Source organism: Opisthocomus hoazin, chromosome 26 (genome assembly GCF_030867145.1).
Source record: "Opisthocomus hoazin isolate bOpiHoa1 chromosome 26, bOpiHoa1.hap1, whole genome shotgun sequence".
Classification (NCBI taxonomy): domain Eukaryota; kingdom Metazoa; phylum Chordata; class Aves; order Opisthocomiformes; family Opisthocomidae; genus Opisthocomus; species Opisthocomus hoazin.
The window spans coordinates 5,007,403-5,027,132 of NC_134439.1; the positions used below are offsets into that span (position 1 = coordinate 5,007,403).

General features: G+C 51.8%; 1 protein-coding gene across 3 annotated transcripts in view; it reads right to left on the reverse strand.

Annotated features, from left to right (window-relative positions):
* IGF2BP1 (insulin like growth factor 2 mRNA binding protein 1) overlaps positions 1 to 15,094 on the reverse strand; it is a 31,331-nt gene extending 16,237 nt beyond the window's left edge. For all 3 annotated transcript variants that reach the window (XM_009933547.2, XM_075443686.1, XM_075443685.1), the window contains exons 1-2: positions 14,920 to 15,094; positions 13,772 to 13,832 (exon numbers count right to left, since the gene is read on the reverse strand). In XM_009933547.2, coding sequence (XP_009931849.1) covers positions 13,772 to 13,832; positions 14,920 to 15,094 — 236 coding nt within the window. The remainder of the gene's footprint in view (positions 1 to 13,771; positions 13,833 to 14,919) is intronic.
* Between the last annotated feature and the right edge of the window lie 4,636 nt (positions 15,095 to 19,730).

The window sequence follows — 19,730 nt, forward strand, 5'->3', positions numbered from 1 at the left end:
GGCTGTGGTATGGGGCAGGTCAGGCACAGTCCCACAGAGCAAGAAATAAAGTGGCAGAACCCCATCAAAAAGCCCCCGAATGCGCTGCAGTTGAGCAGGATCCGTGAGGGATGGAACGGGAAAGAAGAGCATCCCTTTTCTTGTCCTGAAAAGGGACCCAGCTTGCAGCCTGCTCAGGAATGACCGATTTAAACGATGACTTTTACGTATCTCGCAGAAAGAAAAAGCAAAGGTCTTCCAAAGAACCACTCCACTGCCCCCAAAACACCTTCTCCCACCAGACCTCAGCTTAATGCCATCAGTGCAACAAACTCTCTAACACCCTTTCTTCTAACAGCATCTGGTGTTATTTCGGGCTGCTATCCTCCTTCCTTCCAACCCCAGTGACCTGCTCGCCCTCCCATCCTAAATCTTCAGGAAGAAACAACTTTTCTACAAACCACACACCAGCAAACGGCCTCCCTGGCCACAGAGGTTGTGTTCACGGGGGACCTGGCTAAGGCAAGAGAGGAGAGCCCCAGCTGCGCCTGTGCAAGAGCAAAGCCAGAGCTGCAGGGTGGCTGACGGGAAAGAGCTTTGGGGGTGGAATAAAAGGAAGAGGAGGTTGAGAAAGAAATATGCAAATATGTATAATGACAAGATTAAAGCGGCAGTGGCAGAAAGAAAAGCAGAGAGAAAACCGGGCTCATCCCTTGAAGAGAAACAATCCAGGAGGCCCCTCCTGAGGAGACTGGACAAAGCCAACAAAGACATTTGGCTTCTTGCAGTTGGAGGGGTGCAGAAGTGAACCAGCTACAGGATTTCGGAGAAACACATCATCCACGCAAGAGTCTCACACAGACCCACTCGCCTTGGCTAGCAGTTATCTCTGGCAAGCAAGCACGACATGATTAATCCTTTCCATCAATCATCTCAGCAACCAGAATTTGATCTTGGGCTAATAAATCTGTCTAATTGGTTTCTCCCCATTAGCTCCTTTTCAGAACAGCTTTGTACATGGAGAATCACGCCTAACAACTGATGAGTTTTTTTCCAGGATGCTGATGAGACTGAGTTGTCCACAAGCATCCCTTCGAAATCCTCGGAGAACTCATTCCCATTTTTAGAAGAACTGCTACAATTCAGAAACAGAGGGAAGGGACTGGTTGATGCCCAGAGCTGGGAAAAACGCTCTGTCTTATATTCCCTTCTCTATCAAACTGCGGTGCTACCTTTCCACTCCACATTTCCCCGCCCTGATCCTGGGCTGGTGACGCTGGCATGGAGCACACATCACACCCACTCAGATGAGTGCCAGCCTCTGAGTGGAGTCAAAACCTTGGTGCTTCAAAAGATGCAAGAAATCTCAAAGAAATCTCAAAACCCCTTGTCCTCAACTTGCCCAGAGGAAGACTCTAATCATCCCCCAGACTTCTGCGGTTAGTCCTTGCCAAAGTCAATACATCAAGCATCTGCGGACAGGACAAGTTTAACAGTAAGTAATCGAGAGGAAAGATGGATGAGTTCTATACAATGCATCCATTTTGCATTATCTTTCCATTCTAATTTGCTGGCGGGTTGCCACATATTGAAAGGCTCTTTCTGATGCTCTGAACATGCCCCAAAGCCAAGCCCAGCTAAACTCGGTGGGTTCCCACCACCGGCAACCCAAGCCCAAACCTCAGCGGGGCACCCCACCTCTGACAGATGGGCAGCAGATAACAGACCAGCTTCCTCCCAGTCACCTCCAGCTGTGGGCACCTCAGTCCCACGGCAACCCAGCGGCCAGTGAGATGCATGGGTGGAATTTTCATCCCTTAAGAAATACATAAAATTTAAATTCTCAAACTGACATTAATCACACCTGATCCCCGAGCTGGCACTGGCTGGACAATGAACACGCCAACAAATATGATGTTTAAAGGCAAATTTTCTTGCAGGGCATTACACGTGGAGTGGATGCAGAAGTGGGACTTGTTCCTCGCCCCATCTTCTATCCATGGGCCTCAAAGCACTTCCCAGACCATCACTCCAGAGCACAGCACAACGCAACGAGCTCTAAGGCAGCCTGGCAAGGGAGCACGCAGCGTCATCTGCGTGTCCTCCGAGCATCGAGGGGAGCACTGCCAACCCCGCATGGCTGTTGGCTTCCCTCCATCCCTGATGCCGATATAAAAAACCTGAATAAAGCACACAGGAGATCAAGTATATTCTGCGTTTCGGTGCCTTCTGCATGTTTCAGAGCATCTCCCTTCACCCACCGGCACCAACTTTGAGCAGAAAAGGTCCTACGCGTGGATTGTCACTCAGCCACCTGCCTCGAGGAGCTGTGACATCAGCCACTGACACAGAAGATGCCCCAGCCCACCAGGTCTCCTGCCACCCTCCCCCGAATCCAACAATGCATAAAGCAACCCCTCGGATGGTGCGAAACCCACGGCACGGCCACGCCAACTCCCACCCTTCCCTCCTGCCTTCCTTAGGGTGCTGCGGACGGGGTCTCAGCACACAGCTGGGTGCCACCCGTGAACATCTTGCCCACTTCTCCTTGTCACGAGAGGGCACCTCTGCCCTCCTCCAGCGCCCAGGACACGTTTCTAACTGGTTTCCAGTGGCTCTGATGGTGCTGTGAGCTCGGAGGTGCTTTGAGATGAGTTCAAGGCACTGCAAAGCAGCCAAGCGAAGCTTCGGGCAGCTCCCATGCAGCTGGCGTCAACAGGAACCCCAAACCCCATCAGCACATGCTCTCGGGTGGGTCTTAGACCACTCCAATTCCTCAGTAATTAAGCATCATTACCAGGGTGATTGACTGGTGTCGCTCAGATAGGTTTCATACGATATTGCCTACAGAAAGTGCCCAGGGCCATCTTTATTCTGTATTTCCAGCCCTCCCAGGCTCAGGGTATTGGGCTCTGTCTGGAGATCCTACAAACTCCGTTGGCTCGGGGTGCTTCGAGCAGGGGAATAAGGAGGGATTTGTTAAAGCCAAGGGGAGCTGCAAGGATTCAGGCCCCCAACGACTTCAGATGCGCGAGCACATGCCAGCGCGAGAAAGGAAGAGGAAACAAAACAGCTTGCGACTTCTGAGGGTTTTTCTGATCGAGGGCTGTGTCGGGAGGAGGAGGAGGAGGCGGCAGCAGCGCAGGGACTGGTGGCTTTGAGGGCTGCTCGGCTGCGATGCTGCAGTGCCGGAGAGCGGCGCGGTACCGCAGACCCTCACGCCTGGCAGGTACAGATTTGTCAGATAAGACTGGATCAAAAATCGATAGAAGGGAGTCTCGGTGCAGGGCTCTGCGCCAGCAGCACCAAGCCTGTTTCAAGCCAAATCAGGTTGAACCAGTGCAGCAATGGCAGGCAGACAAGCCCTCCGAGATCAAAGCGGACTCGTAAAGGGAGAATCCAGAAGTTACAACACGGATTACACTATCTTATGAACTTAATTCAAGGGTGGAGACCCTTTTTGCCAAAACTCAAGTTAAAACCCGTGATGTCGTACTCAGACCTGCCAGTCCTCCCAGTTTGGGTGGGAAAGTGGCGGGGGGGGATGGTGTTCAGACCTCCAGCAGCCCGGGCTGCGAGCAACACCCTTGTCCCATCATGTCAGGCACAAATCCCAGCCCAGATCCTGGAGAGAAGCTCCCAAAGCCCCTTCCAGCCCTGGCACCAGCACTGGTGGGTCCAGGAAAGGACCACGCAAAGTTCTGCGGCAGGTTTGGTGTCGCAGCCAGGGCTGCGGCTGAGCCCCAGCTGGGGTAAAGCTACGATGTTTTTTCCACTGAAAACTGCAGGTGAAATCAAACTGCTTCCATTCTTCTAAGGGAAGGTAAAGAGAAGCAACTGAGATGAAAAAGTACAAGTGAGGCTTTTTTCTTCTTCATTTCCAGCATAAATTTTACATAGAAGAACTGAGTTCTTCACCAAATCTGGTTGAAGCCAGACTCGCTTTCTCTCGCATTTCCTCTTCCGAAAGAAGAGGGGGGGGGGGGGCAAAGCAAAACTCTTCTAAGAAAACGCAATCTAGCGTTTTCATTGAAAAATGAGAAATTGAAGTTTCTCATGCAGAGCCCACAAAAATCACCCTTCAGGGGCAGGGGGAAAGATGCCAACGAATCCAGCTTGGACAGCCCGACCAAGGAAGCCAGCAGTGCCCACGTGGATGCGGCCGTGCTCCTCCTTGGGCATTGGCACCGGTTTGGGAGAGGGTTAAACCCCTCAGCCGCTTCCTTCCTCCCACCGGAGCTGGAGGAGCAGCAGAGGAGATGTAAAGTTTGCGGATGGGGGAAGACAGCCTACATTTGTTAGTTTGGGGTTGAGTTTTTTAGCAAGGGGGTTATGAATAAAAGAAGAAAAGGAAAAGGCTGAGGCTCGGGTAGGACAGGGCAGGAGCTGGAAAAAAGCAAAGATGGGGCTATTCTACTCCACTGCCGCTCAGCTCATTACGGAGTAAATAGCGGTGCCGAAGCAAAGCCATGTAAAGCCCACCCCTACCTTGGCACAGGCAACATGCAAAGCCAACCCTATGAACATACACCAAATAAATTCAATGCACCATTAGGGAAATCCAGCACAAAGCTGTCTGACTATCTGATCTGGACTTTTTCCCTAAGTGAATTCCCCTCAGACATGTTCGTGCCCTCTCTCCTGTCTGCCTTCCATAAACATTCACAACGCCAAGTTTTACTGGCGCAAACAGCGGCAGAAAGCAGCTTTCAAAGTTGCATTGAAGAAGTATTTGGGGGAAACTAAATATAAAATTTGCGCTGTGCAAATATCCATGCCAGGCATGCAGGGGTGTGCAGCCAGCCAGGCACAGGAACGATAGCACGGGGCGGATAAAGGCTCACCCGGGGAAGCTCTTCATTCAAGCCATAGCTTTTAATAAGTCACAAATATTCTCTCCCCCCAATACATATCCCATATAAAAGTCACAGCCACTTTGCATCTCTGCCATAAGCAAGAAGAGGCTACAGATGTCAGAGAAATTTGTTGCGTTATTAGTTCAGCTGTAACCCAACGCTAAACAATGACTATATAAAGTTCATATAAAGTTGTGTATTTAGGCTCATATTCAGCACATGCCTCATTTTACCATCGAAGCAGCCCCATTAACTTCAAAAGGATGGCTCCTCTATTTAAAAGCACATCCTTAGGAGCCTTGTGAATCGGAGCCTAAAAGCACAACATTTATACGAGGTTCTTGGCTTCTCATGAAATTACACCCCAACAAACAATGCCGTAAAAGCCTACGGCAGCCGCAAGCTCTTCTTCCTGAGAGAGATCACCATTTTCTTTTAGTCTTTGCTCATTTGATCAATTTGTTTGTAAATACTTCTCTGCCAGAGGCTTGAACCACAGGAGATCACAAAACACATGTGGATGTGTTCATAGCAAAGAAAACATATAGTGTATGTATATATATACACATACATATGTGTGTATATACACACACACAACTACCCGCTCGGGTGATCCAGTCTCTTGGACGTGACCACTCTTAACCAAGGAATAATCTGGCTGAGATGGACAGCCCTGGTTAGAAGGCAGAACCACGGAGCTCACCCCAGCCCGGTCATGTTGCCGTTGAGGCTGCAGCGTTCCCCGACCCCTCGCAGGTAAGCGCTGCTATCGCTTGCAATGCCTTCGTACAGATATCGTTTAATTGCGGGTGATTCTCTGCGGGCGACGCAACCGGGAGGGCTGATCCCACAGCCCAGGGTCGCGCAGGGCTTGAGGCGCAGCCGGAGCTTCGCAGGCGATACGCGCCAGAGCAAACGGAGAGCTAGCAGGGAGAGCGGAGCATCTCGCGCATCGCTGCATCTCACCTCGCCGGGCAGCAGCTCCGTGCCCTTTATGCTGCGCCTCCTCCGCAGCTCCCGATCCCTTGTCCGTGCTTACTCCGAGAATTCCCAAATAGTTTGACAAACCTTTCAGTACGAGCACTAAACACAGCGGCTCTCCACGCAGCTAAAAGCTAAAAAGCAGGGGAACAAAGTGACTCCTCTGGACCTGCCAGCTTGTGCCCCCCACATCCAGCCCCTCCTTCAGGGCTTAGCAGCATCGGGGGGCGAAGGGACAGGACCCTGGGGGCAACCGGTAACTGCTGGAACCTCCCGGGTGTCAGCTGGCAGATCCAAATCTCAAGAAATCAGAAGGAATCCCGACAGTCAGATTTTTCAAGAGCGCTCAGCACATCGGGCGCTAATCGCTTCTGAAAACGGAGCTTTTATTTAGACACTTAAATGCAAGTTGGAAAAATCTGGCTCCAATTGTGGGTGAAAATCTGGCCCCGAGAGCCTTTTTTTTTTTTTTTGTATAAATTCTCTTCCCTTTTATTTGGCTCTAGATCACAATTCTCCCGTCTCTCTCACACTCCAATCCGGGAGACTGCTTCCCCAAGATCTCCGCTTTCCACTTGGTAAAAAAAAGAAAACTACAGCGGAACCTTCGTCAGAGTCCAAACTTTCTCCTCTTTGTGCAAACCAATTGCCCTGTAATCTCGCGTGCTGTTTGCACATCGCAACACCCCCAGACCGTGCCGGGTTCGCATCTCGCCGCGCGCTGCGTGGAGCCCCGCCAGCTCCCAGCGGTTCCTGGGGCACGGGGCTGCCGCTGCTTTTATTCCAGGTGGACTCTGTCCGTCGCATCTTAAACTTAACCTGGTGGATCACTCGGAAAAATGAAGCGTGGCTCTAGCTCTGCCAGGGATGCCCGTGAATTAGGGGGCTGTTTTCTCAAACCGGTTTGCTCCATACGGACCAGACCATTACGGTAGCCAGAAAAGTGTGAAATTTCAGCTCTGACCATGCCAGGGCTCCCAAGTGTCGGTTACAATAAAATAAATGACCCATTTCCTGATGGATCGCGAGGGCTCCTCCGAGATGGACGGACAGATTTTTTTTATGTTTGTTTATTTTCGCTTTTTTTTTTTTCATTTTTCTTTCCCCTGCTCTTTCACGTCAGGAGGCGGGAGCGGAGTAGGGATGCTCTCGCCTGTGTGCCACTACCCTGGTAGTGCCCTCCCGGCTGCTCCCATCCCATCCCCGGCACCATCCCCACCGACGCCCCTGCTCCCTCCCGCCGAGCTCCGCCAGCTCCTGGCCCCCCGCCTCTGGTCAGAATCTCAATAAACTGTCCCCTCGCTCCTCGGGTTTTATTAGCCTCCTCGGGGAAGCTCCCATGGAGGGGCTGTAAAGGCAGCCAGAGCAGGTTCAACCTGAGGCAACAGCATGGAGACGATGAATGGTTTCCCAAAAGCTCTTCCCAACGCACACAGCCCACCTGGGTCCCCCGAAGCCTCCCCTCTGAGTAGGCATCTGCACCCCAAAGCCGCAGCGATACTGAAAAGCAGACGGCTTCACTTCAGATGCTCCTAAAATGAAGCCAGACCCCAGGGCAGGGGACAGGAGCCGGGCAGTGTCCCCTACGGGAAGGGCTGGCAGGAGCCAGGAAGGGGCTGCAGGACCCCAACCCTCGCGAGACCCCTTCCACAAAGCCCCGTCCATCGCTAACTCTGTCCAGAGGAGAAAGCCGAGCAGGTTTCAATTAAAGCATGATTTTTTTTCCCTTATATACTTAAAACCACGAAGATGGCACAAGCATCTTCAAGAGCAGGCTACAGACGCTGAACATCAACCCATGGGGAACTGGTTTCCACTCCCCTTCAGCGGGTTGTTCCATCAGAAGCAGAAAATGCACACTGGTTTTAAGAAAACCAGCTTAAAACAACACCTTACTTTAACTTTCCCACAGCTTCCCAGAGGCACCACCAAGGCACGAGGGGTGTGAAACCTCCAGCCTGCTTCGGTCCGAGATATCAGCCCTCGGCTCAGGGCAGGACTCAGGTGGGGAGGGACCTCCCAAGGTCACCTTGGCCAGCCCCGACGTTCCCCCAGCTCATCCCCTCTGCAGGGACACGGATCTCGATGCCGCCTGGGCAGAACATCTCACGGTTCACCAGAAAACAGGCGAGGATGAGGACAGACAGACAGACACATACAACCCTCCAGCACCTCCTGCAGAAACCAGGAACACCTTCCAGCCAAGACCCCTGCAATCCCCCCGGCTCCACCATCTCCAGGATAAACTTCCAATTTTCAGGTAAAACCCCAGCAAAGATTTCTGAGCCAAATTCCCCCACAGGCTTCGCACATAAAAATTGCGAATTTATGCCGACCTGGGAAGGCAGCCGGGATCAAACACCACACGTCTCTGGAGTGGACCACCACCCCCGTGGGTCTGGGCTTCTCATTTCATACAAAATAGGTTAAGAAAAACTTTCCTGGGGAGCAACCGTCCCATAGCCGCCTCCGCAACGCTCCTCGTGCCTCTCCCTGCAGCAGCTAAAAGCCACCCCAAGCGGACATGGGACGACGCAGGACATCGGCCCCGTTGCTGACGCATTTTTCTTCTCTTCTGCTTGTTTTCTTAAATTTTTCAAAGTTCACTGGGCAAATACAATTCTACCCCCTCGGGTACCCAGTCCAGGACCCTCCCGGATCATTTCCACGCTTCATACTGGGCAGAATAAGAATTTAAAGCTCCACAAAGGCTCAAACCCATCGGTCTTCAAGAAGCCTGGTAGTGAGGGACGGGCAGACCTCGCAGACAGATTCTTCTGCCAGTTCCTCCCCACTGTCCCCCAGTTCATCGGCGTCCAGCCAGCTGGGAACCCCCTCACCCACAAACCCCGAGGCAGCCGGCAGTGCTGCTCAGAAGCGGGCAATTTAGGAGCGCACGTCCTCGCCGAAGCTTTTAAATGCCTCCAGTCACAGTGAAAATGAGAGTTTTCACCTAAAACTTTGGAATAGCTCCTCTCCGGTGGAAAACAAAACAAAACAGAAAAACCTCTGTGACCTCTTGAAAAGGCTTTTTTCCAGAAGCCGCCTGCAACCTTCAGCTTTCAGGCTCCCCAATTCTTCAGTGTTCTCCTACTCCCCGCCTTAATTCTTGGAGCAGAGGAAGACACCAGCATCCCCCCCCCAGCCCCAGGGGCTTCCCTACGCATCTGCTTCAGGCTCCCACTTCTCCCCATCCAAACTGTTTCATAAAACCAGTGGCATCATTAAAGCAGCAGAACAAGACCCCCACACCTTCCACCAGCATCGCTGGAGGCCCCTTCCCTTCCATTCCCAAAACCAGCGAATCCAGCAGGCAGCGGGAAGGTGCTGGAGCCGGCAACCCAGGCAGGGAAAAGGGGCTGGAGATGTTTCCTCCTGCTCCAACCTGGAGCTGCAACCCCCTGGGCCAACCTTGGGCCATCCCAAGCAGCCTGAACTCTCCCCAAAGCCTCCCAGTAACTCTGGAAAACATTAACGTCGCTGGGGGCTTGGGGGTAGAAATCTCCACTTATTTATTTATTTATTTTAATTCTCTCGATTTTCAAAGCGAGTACTTTAACCCCGACCTCCCTTCGCCATATCTTTGTTTGCTTGGTTTTTAACCTAAAAGGCAAAGACAGAAACAAATTAAACTGGAGAAGTCAGTCCTGGCAATTGCCACCGAGGTTCTCCAGGGAATTGAATTTATTTTTTTCTTCAGAACTTCAGAATCATCAGACTCCTAACGAAGGGCACCTACACGGGATGGGCTCCATCTTCTATGGGTTCAGATCTTGAGGCTATGAAGTTTACGGCTAAATGGCGATTTCTTGGATATATTTGCCAGTTCTGACTCCTACGTGGAAAGGGGGAAAATCAAGGCACTTCTCTCCACTTCGGGCTGTAAATTGGTAAATATATTCTTTCTCCCAGGTACGTTAAGATTGATTAAATTATCTCAGTTTTAAACCTCACGGATGAAATTTACTGACAAATTATTAATGACTGATTTAATGACAAATTCTTTCTAGCTTTTCTAGCTGGAAATCACCACAACGTACTAATTTCCAAACGACCACGGTTCCCAGAGGTGTAAAACCAACAGCAGAGAGCTCTCAGCTCCAAGTTGGGGGCTCACAGAAAGAAAGCAAAGAAGAACTCCAGATTCTGACCCTTTGTGGCAACTGAAAAAGGAGTGTAACCACCCAACCCCACTCCTCCTGCCTTCCCATTCCCAAGCACTCCTGTAAACAAGGGTGTTGCTAATTTTTTTTAATGATACTATAACTTGTAAAGCAGGCCTGTTATAAAGGGAAGGGAACGATCTCCAGACTGGATTAAAAGCATATTGTGCCTCAGCATTCAAGACAGTGTCTTCATTTTAATGGCAAAGAACGAGCAAACTTTTTTTTCAGTTCCATTTTCAGACAATCCCAAACATCAGGAGGGAGAAAGGCAAATTTTTTGATTAATACGGACAAAGACAGAAATCTCACTCGCTGTTATCAAAAATTTTCAAATATTTCGTTACGAACAATTAATCGCGCGATTACGCACAGGCAAAGAGAACATTTCTCCGGTGTGAAAACATTAACTTGAAACAAAGACTGGGGGAAAAAAAACCAAAAAGAGCCAATTTTAAGGTTTCTCCATCCATTTCCATGCACTACATGAAATCCTTAGGTCATTAACAACATTTACTAATTCCCACCTCTGCTGGGGAGCACACGGAGCCTCGAAACCTCCGCGTCGCTTGTGAACAACCTCGACTGAAAAACCCCTTTTTAGCTTGAAGTCTGTGGGCTGTTATCAACCCAACTCCCTCTCCCCCCCCAACTGCTTGGTTTCATTCTCTCTGGTCGACTCACTTCCACATTCCTCATATTTGGAATGTCTGCTTGATGGATTCACTTTTTTCCCCCCTCACCCCTCCTCCTCTCTTCATTCATTCATTCTTTCGACCCCACCGACTTCGGGCTTTTCAGCTTCCCCATTCCACCCCCCCAAGACCAACCCTGAATATTAAGAGGGAAAATTGATTTTTTTTTTTCTTAAAGAATCTTTTTAAACCTTCTGAAGAATAAAGCATGCAATAATTTTTAAGATTTTTTTTTTTAACGCTCTTAAGTTTCTCCACGTTTTTCGATCAGCAAAATCAAAGAAAAAATAACTCCCAAACAGCAAGGAGATACTTTAAACAAATCTAAACGAAACGTTAAAACTCCAGGGTTTTTTTTAATGAAACAACATATTTATCAGCACCAACTTTTCTTTACAGTTGGATACTTCGAAAGTGTTTCGTTAAAATGGTTCCCCATGGTCATTAGCATAATTTGCAGCTTTAAGTGCTATTTGAAGAATCCCTGTAATTAAACATCTCTAAATCAGTTGATCCTTCTTGGGTGTTTGGGTGCAGCAGCTTCGCACACACCGATCACTCCTGTGCCACATTAACCCACTCAGCAATTTTTAATTAATTTCTGCGATGGGCTTAGGGACAGGAGAGATTTTAAAGAAGGAAATAACACCAGCAGGAAAGATTTCTTTACAACACGGGATTTCACTGGATGCATTCGTTTCTACAAACACCCAAATCACTTTTCCTGAGCATTCCCCCTCCTGCTTTCAACCAGAAGAAAACACAACCTAAAATCCAGCTTTTTTATTTTATAAACTAGCTGGGAAGTGCACCAGCGCTCATGACTTGTTTTCCCACATTTCTAAAGGGGAGGAAAAAAAAAATTACTATCAGGTTTAGGGGGGAGGGGGAGGTTGGGTGGTTTAGATCCCACCAAACCCATCTGATTTTGTCCTCCCTGCTCACACTTAATTAACCGTTTCCTGCTCTCCGTGCCTTGAAACTGGAAAATCCAGTCTCAAAACCAAGCAGAAAGGAAAGAAGGAGGAGGGGGCAGAGGAAAAAAAAAGAAGTCGCCTTGGAGGTACCCCCCCCCCCATCATGTCAGCCCTTTTCCAGGGTGGGGGGAGAAAAGCAAAAGCCACCGAATCACCCCAAAAAACTCCTCCGGGCCGAGCAACCTGCCGAGCTCCCAGCCAGCTGCCAAAAAAGTTGCCTTTTTTCCCGACCCAGAAACACAACCAACTTCCCCACAGTGAGACAAAATAACCAGGGCGGCTGCTGGGGGCGGCGGGGACCCCCCCGAACCTCCCCCCCCCCCCCCCCCCCGCATCCAGCGGCGGCGCCGGCGGCTCCGGTCGCTTCAAACGCAGCACCCGGGGGGGGGGGGGGGGGCTCATTTTAACCCCCCAGCCCCCCCAAAAAAGGGGGTTAACACCCAAACGCAAGGCAAGCTCGTTTCGGGAGATGCAGGAGAAACTCAGCCCGACCCTTCCTCCACCCACCGCAAAGCCCCCCCCCTCCCCAGCATCGCTTTGAATTACGAAGAAATATTCCCATTTTCAGCGAATTTCTCCCCGCGCACACTTGGGGGGTGAGATCTGCTCCCCCCAAACCTACGGATCATCCAGAAAAAAAAGGAGAAACAGGGGACTTTGGGGAGCGTTATGGTGTCCCCCTCCGCAGGGCCGTCACCCCGCCAGCAACACCCCTCCGCTCATCGATAATTAAGCCGCAAGTCACCCCGCGCCGTAACGAGCGCTATCGATCGCCCGGCCACGAGGTGCTAGAAAATAAATAATAATAATCATACAATCTTGGCTAGGAAATTATTAAACGGATTTTTTTTCTTCTCCCTGCCTTTGGGATCCAGGCTTTTTCACCGGGGAAACCCCCCCGTCCGCCATCACCGCAGCCGCAAAGTTTGCCACCCCCCTTCCGAGGGGGTGACCCCAAAACCAGGCTCCCGCCGCCCAGCCGAGGAGGGGGGATTCGTCACGAGACGAAGGAACTGGGAGAGTTTTGAGGGAGGAAGAGTTGGCTTCGCCTCCTCCCTCCGCGCCCGGGCGTTGAAGTAACCGCCTCGTCACGTGGCCGACGCGGGTTTCGGGCTGCGCGATCCAACGTGGACTATTTGGGCTTGGGGACTGACTCGCCCTCAGCCCGCCCGGCCTCTCCTTGAGCTGGGGAGGGGGGGTTTCTCTGAAAAAAAAAAAAACCAAAACCCACCCAAAATAGTCTTTATCTTCCATAGCTAACCGCCGGCGGGGCTGGGAGCGCGGTGGCCGGGGCTGCTCCGGCGTCCTGCACGCCAGCCCCGCGCGCAACAACAAAGGGCCAAGAAGATGGAGAGGGCCGGGCTGGGCAAGGCCGGTGGCGGGAGGCGAAGTCGCTTGGCTGGAAACCGCCAAGAAACGCAGCTCTTGCCCCAAAATAAAAGTTGTCGGCGGGCAGGAGCTAGGCCAGCGCCCAGCGCTCGCTGGGTTTTAAATCCCTCCCCGGCGTGGCACGTTGAGGCCAGCCCCATGGGGGTTTGGTTGTATTCTTTTTTTTTTTTTACTCTTTTCTTTCAACCCTCACCATCAAATCCCAGCAAAACTCACTTTAAAAAAAAAAAAAAAGAAGAAATTTATGGGTGGTTTTTTTTTCATTTTACAGATCTTTTGGAAAACAAAAGATTTTGCCCATTTCGCAGCAGCGGAGCCGAGCGAGGCTGGGAAATTCTTCCAGTGCCACAAGTTTGCAAATCCCAACCCAAAACGCCTCGGCCAGCCACCACCTTGGGAGAGCTGCTGGAGAATTGTTTGACCATTTCTTTTTAAAAAAAAAACAACCAAAAAAAACAACAACAAAAAAACAAAAAAAGCAACAAACTTGCTAGCAGAAGTGGATTTCTTTTTAAAAACAAACAACCAACCAAACAGAAATTCAATGTTGACCCCGAGTGCTGCCCCTCACCTGGCTGGGGACCCATCTAACGCCAAATCACCAAACCTCTCATTTCATGTCCACGTATTTGGGTAGAATTTTTTCGCCTCCTTTATCTTACATTATTCTTCCCCCCCCCCCAATTAGAAATTTAAAAAATAATTTAAAAAAAAAGAAAACACTGTATTACCTTTGCTTTTTAGGCACTGAATGCTCGATCTCTAGCTGTTTTCCATGAAGCTCCACTTTCCCTAAAAACAAAACGTGTCTGTTTTTTAAAACCTGGGTGGAGGGGTCAGAAAGCTTCGGAGAACCCCACGCTACCACGTGAAACCTCGCAATTTAATTCGAATTACGACCAGCTACACACAAATACATTTTCCAATTCCTTTACCAGCGCATTTTATTAAATATGAGAGTGGCTTCGAATGGGAAGCAGTGGGAGGGAGTGGCGAGTTTGCTGCCTGGACAATGTTCCTTAGGAATATTTAATTCCTTCGTTCATCCTGCTTTGAGCGAAAGAAAACGAGGAATCAGATTTTGAGACCAATTCTTCGCCTTTATTTAATTCTGCCTTGTTTCATCCCTGCAAGAAGTCCTTCGGGCAGCTTTCTTCCCCCCCATTAAAAGGCTCAAAAATTGTAACTCCATGGCAGAAATGGATTTCTCTTTGAAAATGGAGTGGGCTTCTTCGCTGTTGGGTTATTCTGGTGGGTTTTTTTTCTTTTTTTTTTTTTTTTTTTTTCTTTTTTTTGAGGGGGGAGCAGAGGGGAAGAGCCAGGCGGGAGGGAGCCTGGGCCAGGAGGGAAAGGGAGGGGGAAATTAAAAAAAAAAAATTCAAATATTTTAAAAATTCTCCGCTTCCCGGCGAGCTTTTTCTCTCCCTGCGAGCAGCATGGCGACCTTCGCGCTACTCCACGCATCACATGCCCCAGGAAACCCAGTTTCAAATCAAAATGGCCAAAGTCCCAGCCCACCCGCCCGTGCCGCGACGGGACCCCCGCACCGAGCCCCGCCATGGGGGTTGAGGAGGGGGGGGGAGGGCGCGGTCCACGCGGGGCGGGGGGCTGCGTGGGGTGGGGGGGCCCCGCTCTTTCCCCCCCACACGCTGTTTTTGGGGTTTCTTTTTTTTTTTGGGGGGGGGAAGGGAAAGCGGGCTCCCACCCCACCGCCCGCCGCTGCAAACCCCGACGGGGCGCAAGGGAGGACCCCACGTTTTTGAGGTGGTGGGGGGGGACCGCTGAGCCCCAAAGGGTGGGAGGGGGGGTTTCCACAGCTCTGCGGGGAAAGGGAGAGGAGGAAGCGGGCGGGGAGGGAAGGCGAGATAACGCCGCTTACCCGAAAAAGTTTCGATGGCTTTCATGGCCCACTGCTCGTCGGGGCAGTCCACAAAGGCATAGCCGGCCTTGACCAGGAACTGCCCGCTGAAGGAGATCTGGTGGTCGTTGAAGACTTTCTCCAAGTCGGCCGGAGTCACGTTCTCGTTTAGGTTCCCGATGTACAGCTTGTTCATGGTGGCGGCGGCTGGAAAGGGGGGGGGGGTATGGGGAAAGGGGAGGGGGGGGCCCGGCGCGGCTCCCGGGGAGGGGGGGAGGGGGGGGGGCTCCGCCGTCTGCCCGCGCCGTCGGGCTCCGGCCGCGCTCAGCCGCCCCGCAGCCGGGCCGGGGGCTCGCCTGCTCCTTCTCCCCCCCCCCGCCCCCCCCCACCCCCTTCGCTTTGCTGCTTTTTTTGTTGGTTTTTCCCTTTTTTCCCTCCCCCCCGATGGCTTTTTTGGTTTGGTTTTTTTTTTTCCTCCTTGCCTTCGGGGAGGGGGGCGGCGGCTGCTGGAGGAGGAAGGGGGTGTGGGGCTGGGGAGGGGGGGTTCCTAGGGGAGGGGGCGGCGGCTGCGGGGGCCCCCGGGCCGGCGGAGCGGGACCGGAGCGTCACCGGACGCCTCTCGGCAGCCGGGCACCGCCTCTAAATAAAACCCGACCTGGAAAATGAGTGAAAATGTTTGCGGGAGGAAGCCACGTGGTGATGCGGGAGGGTCCGGCCCCCGGGGGGAGGGGCCGGGTTGGGGGGGTGGGGTGGGGGGGGAGGGGAGGGGGCGGCGGCCACTTATTTATTTATTTTCATTTAAATACTACGTTATTTACCTCCGCGCGCGCACCTCCCTTCCCAGCGGGGGGGGGTGGGGGGTTGGGTCATGCCCCCCCTGTCCCGTGTGGGTGTCCATAACCCCCCCCGCCCCCCAAGCCCCGCTCCTCCGCCCAGCCCCGTCCCGTCGGAGGCACTTTCCCATCTGCTGCAGCCCCCCCGCCCCTCCCCCCGCCGCGCACCTCCCCCACCCCTTTCCCCCCGGTGCCTCAATGGGATTTTTCTGGGTGTAAAAAACTTCGGCATCAAAGGGACCGGGAGGTCCCCTGGCGCCAGGGGATTGGGGACGGGGGGGGGGGGAATGGCCCGCCCGCCCCCCTGGGGCTGGCCCGGCCCGGTGGGGCGGCTGGGGGAGCCCCCCGAGGGGGTGGTTATTGTCCCCGGCATTGTTTTAAGTCCTTCATGTGCAGCCCCGCGGAAGCCCTCGGGGAAGGGGACCGGGGGTGGGGGCTCCTCCCGGGACAAAAGGGACCCACGGTGGCAGGGCCCTTCTCCGACGGGTCCGGGGATGGGCTGGGAAGGGGGGGGGCCGCCCCGTCGGCAAAACGGCGTGTGCAGAGCAGCCCCCCCTTCCCCTCCCCGCCTGCCTTTTCTGGAGACTTTTATTTTTAGGCTCATGATGGCTTGAAAATAGCAAGGAGCCCCCCCCTCCCCGCCCCCAATCATTCCCCCCCCCCCCTTCCTGCCTCCTCGACGGGGCGGGCGGGGGAGCGCCGGGGGCTCAGCCCGGGATGCTGTCGGGCGGGGGGGGGGGCGGGGAGGGGCGGGGGCGGCCGCCGTCCCCTCCCCACCCCCTCAGCGCTGCAAGTAGAGGCACGGTCCGGCCCCCCCTCCCAACTACAATGAGCTGCAGCCCTCCCCCCCCCTCCCGCCGGGCCGGGGGCTCCTCTCGGCGCCCGCCTCCCCCGGGGGGGGAAAAAAAACCCCAAAAAATATTCCCCCCCCTAAAATTGAAAAACTTCCCGAGCAGAGGCTTTTCGCCCACGGAGGGGGAGGCTCGGCTGAGGGCTCCGCGGGCGCGGCTCTCCCGGGCAGCTCCGCGCTCCCTGCGCGGCCGCGCAGCCGGTTCCGCGCCCCCCCACCCCCCCTTCCCGTTACGGGGTGGCCGGGCCCGGGGGCTGGGGGGGCGGCAGGGCCCCCCAACACGGCCGCCAGCTTTGGTTGTTCCCTCGGTGCTACGCAGAGGTGACGAAAGTGGCAAAAGATTGGGGTTTTTTTTGGTTATCGGCTAAATATTTTATTATTATAGTTGGTTTTTTTTTTCTGCCAGCTGAGGAAGAGCGAGGCGGAGAATTTGTTCATAAAGAAATTTGTTCATAAATAAATCTGATCGTGAATAAATGTGATATCATTCCAGAATCAGGAGTTGTGTAAACCTTCAGAAAGCGACGCACGTGCCCGGGGACGCTGGGACGCGCCCCGCGCTGCAGCCTCCTGGGAAACTCATTAAAAGGAATCATAAAAAGCCTGGGAAATGGTCATTCACAGCAAAAAGCCTTCGCCTTGCCCTCCTGCATCCGACGCGTTCTGCTATCCCGGGATCTTTGCCTTCGAAACGCGTGGATGCTGCTCGCCGGGGGAAGTTCGGTTCCCGTCCTCCCAGCCGCGTTACTGGGCTCTGCTGGGAGCACCCAGCCAAACTGGCCGGAGGAGCCCGGGCGGGAGCACTGCTGCGCCCGGGCGCCTGTTCCGGAGGTTTCCCGGGCGTAATCCAAGCTCAGAACTCACAGGTGAAAAGAAAAGAGCGATGGAAATTGGGAAAGAGATTTCCTGCGGCTTGGAAAGGGCACTTTGAGGCTTCCCTGGGTGGAAACTCGGAGCGCGCCTCCTCCCGCTGGTGCGTGTCCCCCCCAAACCCCGCTGAAATCGATGACCCGCGCTCTGCTGCGGATCTGTCGCTCAGCTTGCCCAGAATACTTCTGCTGGTGCTTTTATTGGTTTACTCAGTGCCCTTCCCCACGTAACACAACCCTTTGCCATAAAGAAATGAAGGAAACCAACGTTAAAAAAAAAAAAAAAAAGGAAAAAAAAAAAAAGAAAAATATTCCAAACAAAGAGGGAAGTCTTCAATTTAGATCTGAAACAAGACAGGCTATCAGTCAAGCTCCTTCCCCTCGCTGCAGCATTCCAGATGCAAGGTATTCAGGGAATGCGAGCAGCAGAGACGAAATCATTGATCTGCTGGGGGGTAACAGAGCTGCGCCCACCCCTGCGCAAGAGCTGGGGGGAGAGGGCTGCCCCCCAACCCCAACCCAGGGCAAAACCAGCTCGGCAAGATCCCCCCCCCCCCAAAGGGAAACAGCTCTCCCTGCCCTGATTTCAATGTTACCAGCAACTGCAACAAAAATCCAGGGGGATTTCTAGAGCCAGGGAAGGGCTGAGCAGCAGTTTGCACCGGGGCACTGGCCCTGTGGAAACCCTCCGTGGCCTTTTTCCTCCCCCAGGATTTCCTGAAATTGGGCTGTAGTTTTTAAAAAAATCCCTCCGAGAAGTTGATTTTTTTTTTTTATGTGAGTTTACAAACGTTTTCAAATTTTACTGCCCCACTCTCACGTCAACCTAAAGCTGCTGCTGATTTAATCCGTAAAAAGAGTTTTGGGCAAAAATTGGGGTTTTTTTTGAAGATTTAAATCTTTGAATCAGGCAGAAATTTTCCTAATGAGTTTTTACAATTTCTTTACAAGTTCAAAGAGTTGTTGTTGCCACTTAGGAGTTTGGGGACATTTCTTAAGGGAAAAGGTTGAAGCTGGTTGGTAAATAATGCAGCTGAGATTTCACTGAAATGGGGTTTTCATACAAAAGGGTGTAACTACTGCAGCCTGCTGAAGCGTTGTTGTTGATCTGAGGCAGAAAATACCTAAAATAGAAATAATCTTTGTGACAGATTAGCAGTAAACAAGAACAGAATATATTCTGTTATTTTTCTGCTGAGTATCGTTTGAATCTTTCTTTAATTTGATTTTGGTGTTTGTTTTTTTTTAATCTCTGGTGATATCACTAGTATTTAATTTGGACAGCATTAAAGATGCACTCAGAAACCCCAAAAACTTTAAAAAAATCTTCATTTTCAAAAGTTTGAAAATATGTTATATTTTTAAATATATATTTTATATATTATAAAAGTTTGAAAATAAGTAATATTACTACCTAATAAATATGGGCTGCAAGTTTTCAGTAAAATACACAGGTCACAAGGGGAAAAAAAAAAGAATTTTGTTTTCATAGAATCTGTTTCGATCAAATCTCAACTACCAGAAATAATCTGAACCTGGAGCCAGACTGCCCTTAAAACATAGGTGAGAATCCAACAGAATAAGAAGAGGGAGGGCTCCAGTTGGGAAATATTTCCTTTTACTTAAGTGGAATCCCAGTTTAAAACACCTTTTGTTCAGTTTTTATTATGTGGAAAATATTCACGACTGGAAAAAGCAGCTTGTATCTAAGAAGATCCAGCTGATTAAAGCTCGTGTCAATAAATTTAAGAATCAAACTTGATAGGAAATTAATAGTTTGCTTTAAAACAAAATTTAGGTTTGAAGTAGATTTATCAGTAAGCCCCTGGTTGTCTCTGTGTTTGAAACACCCTCTTGGCATTTAAATGCCATTTTGTTGGAGCCCAGGAGCAGAGGAGCATTCCCAGCCCCCAGGAAGGGGCTGAGCGATGGGAGATGCCCCCTCTGATCCCTGCAGGGTGGGAGGCTCTGGGGCAGGTGGAAATGGTTAATGCTCGAGGACCTGCCTATTCCCCAAACATTTCAGGGCTTCAGCTCAAAACAAAGCAAATGCTGCAGTAAACTTTGGCTTCAAAATCAGCTTCCATTCTGAAAAATCCTTTAGTTCTGGTACTAAAAAGCTGGAGTCTCTTTAAATCAAACCCAACAGATAAACCACAACCAAGCACCAGTTTGCTTCTCCTCCACATCTGCTGCTGCGCAGCTCCTGGGCGCTCAGCAGGGCAGGGTGCTCAGCTCCGCTCAGGTCCCCGGGAACAACCACCTAAACCCTCCGGTGGG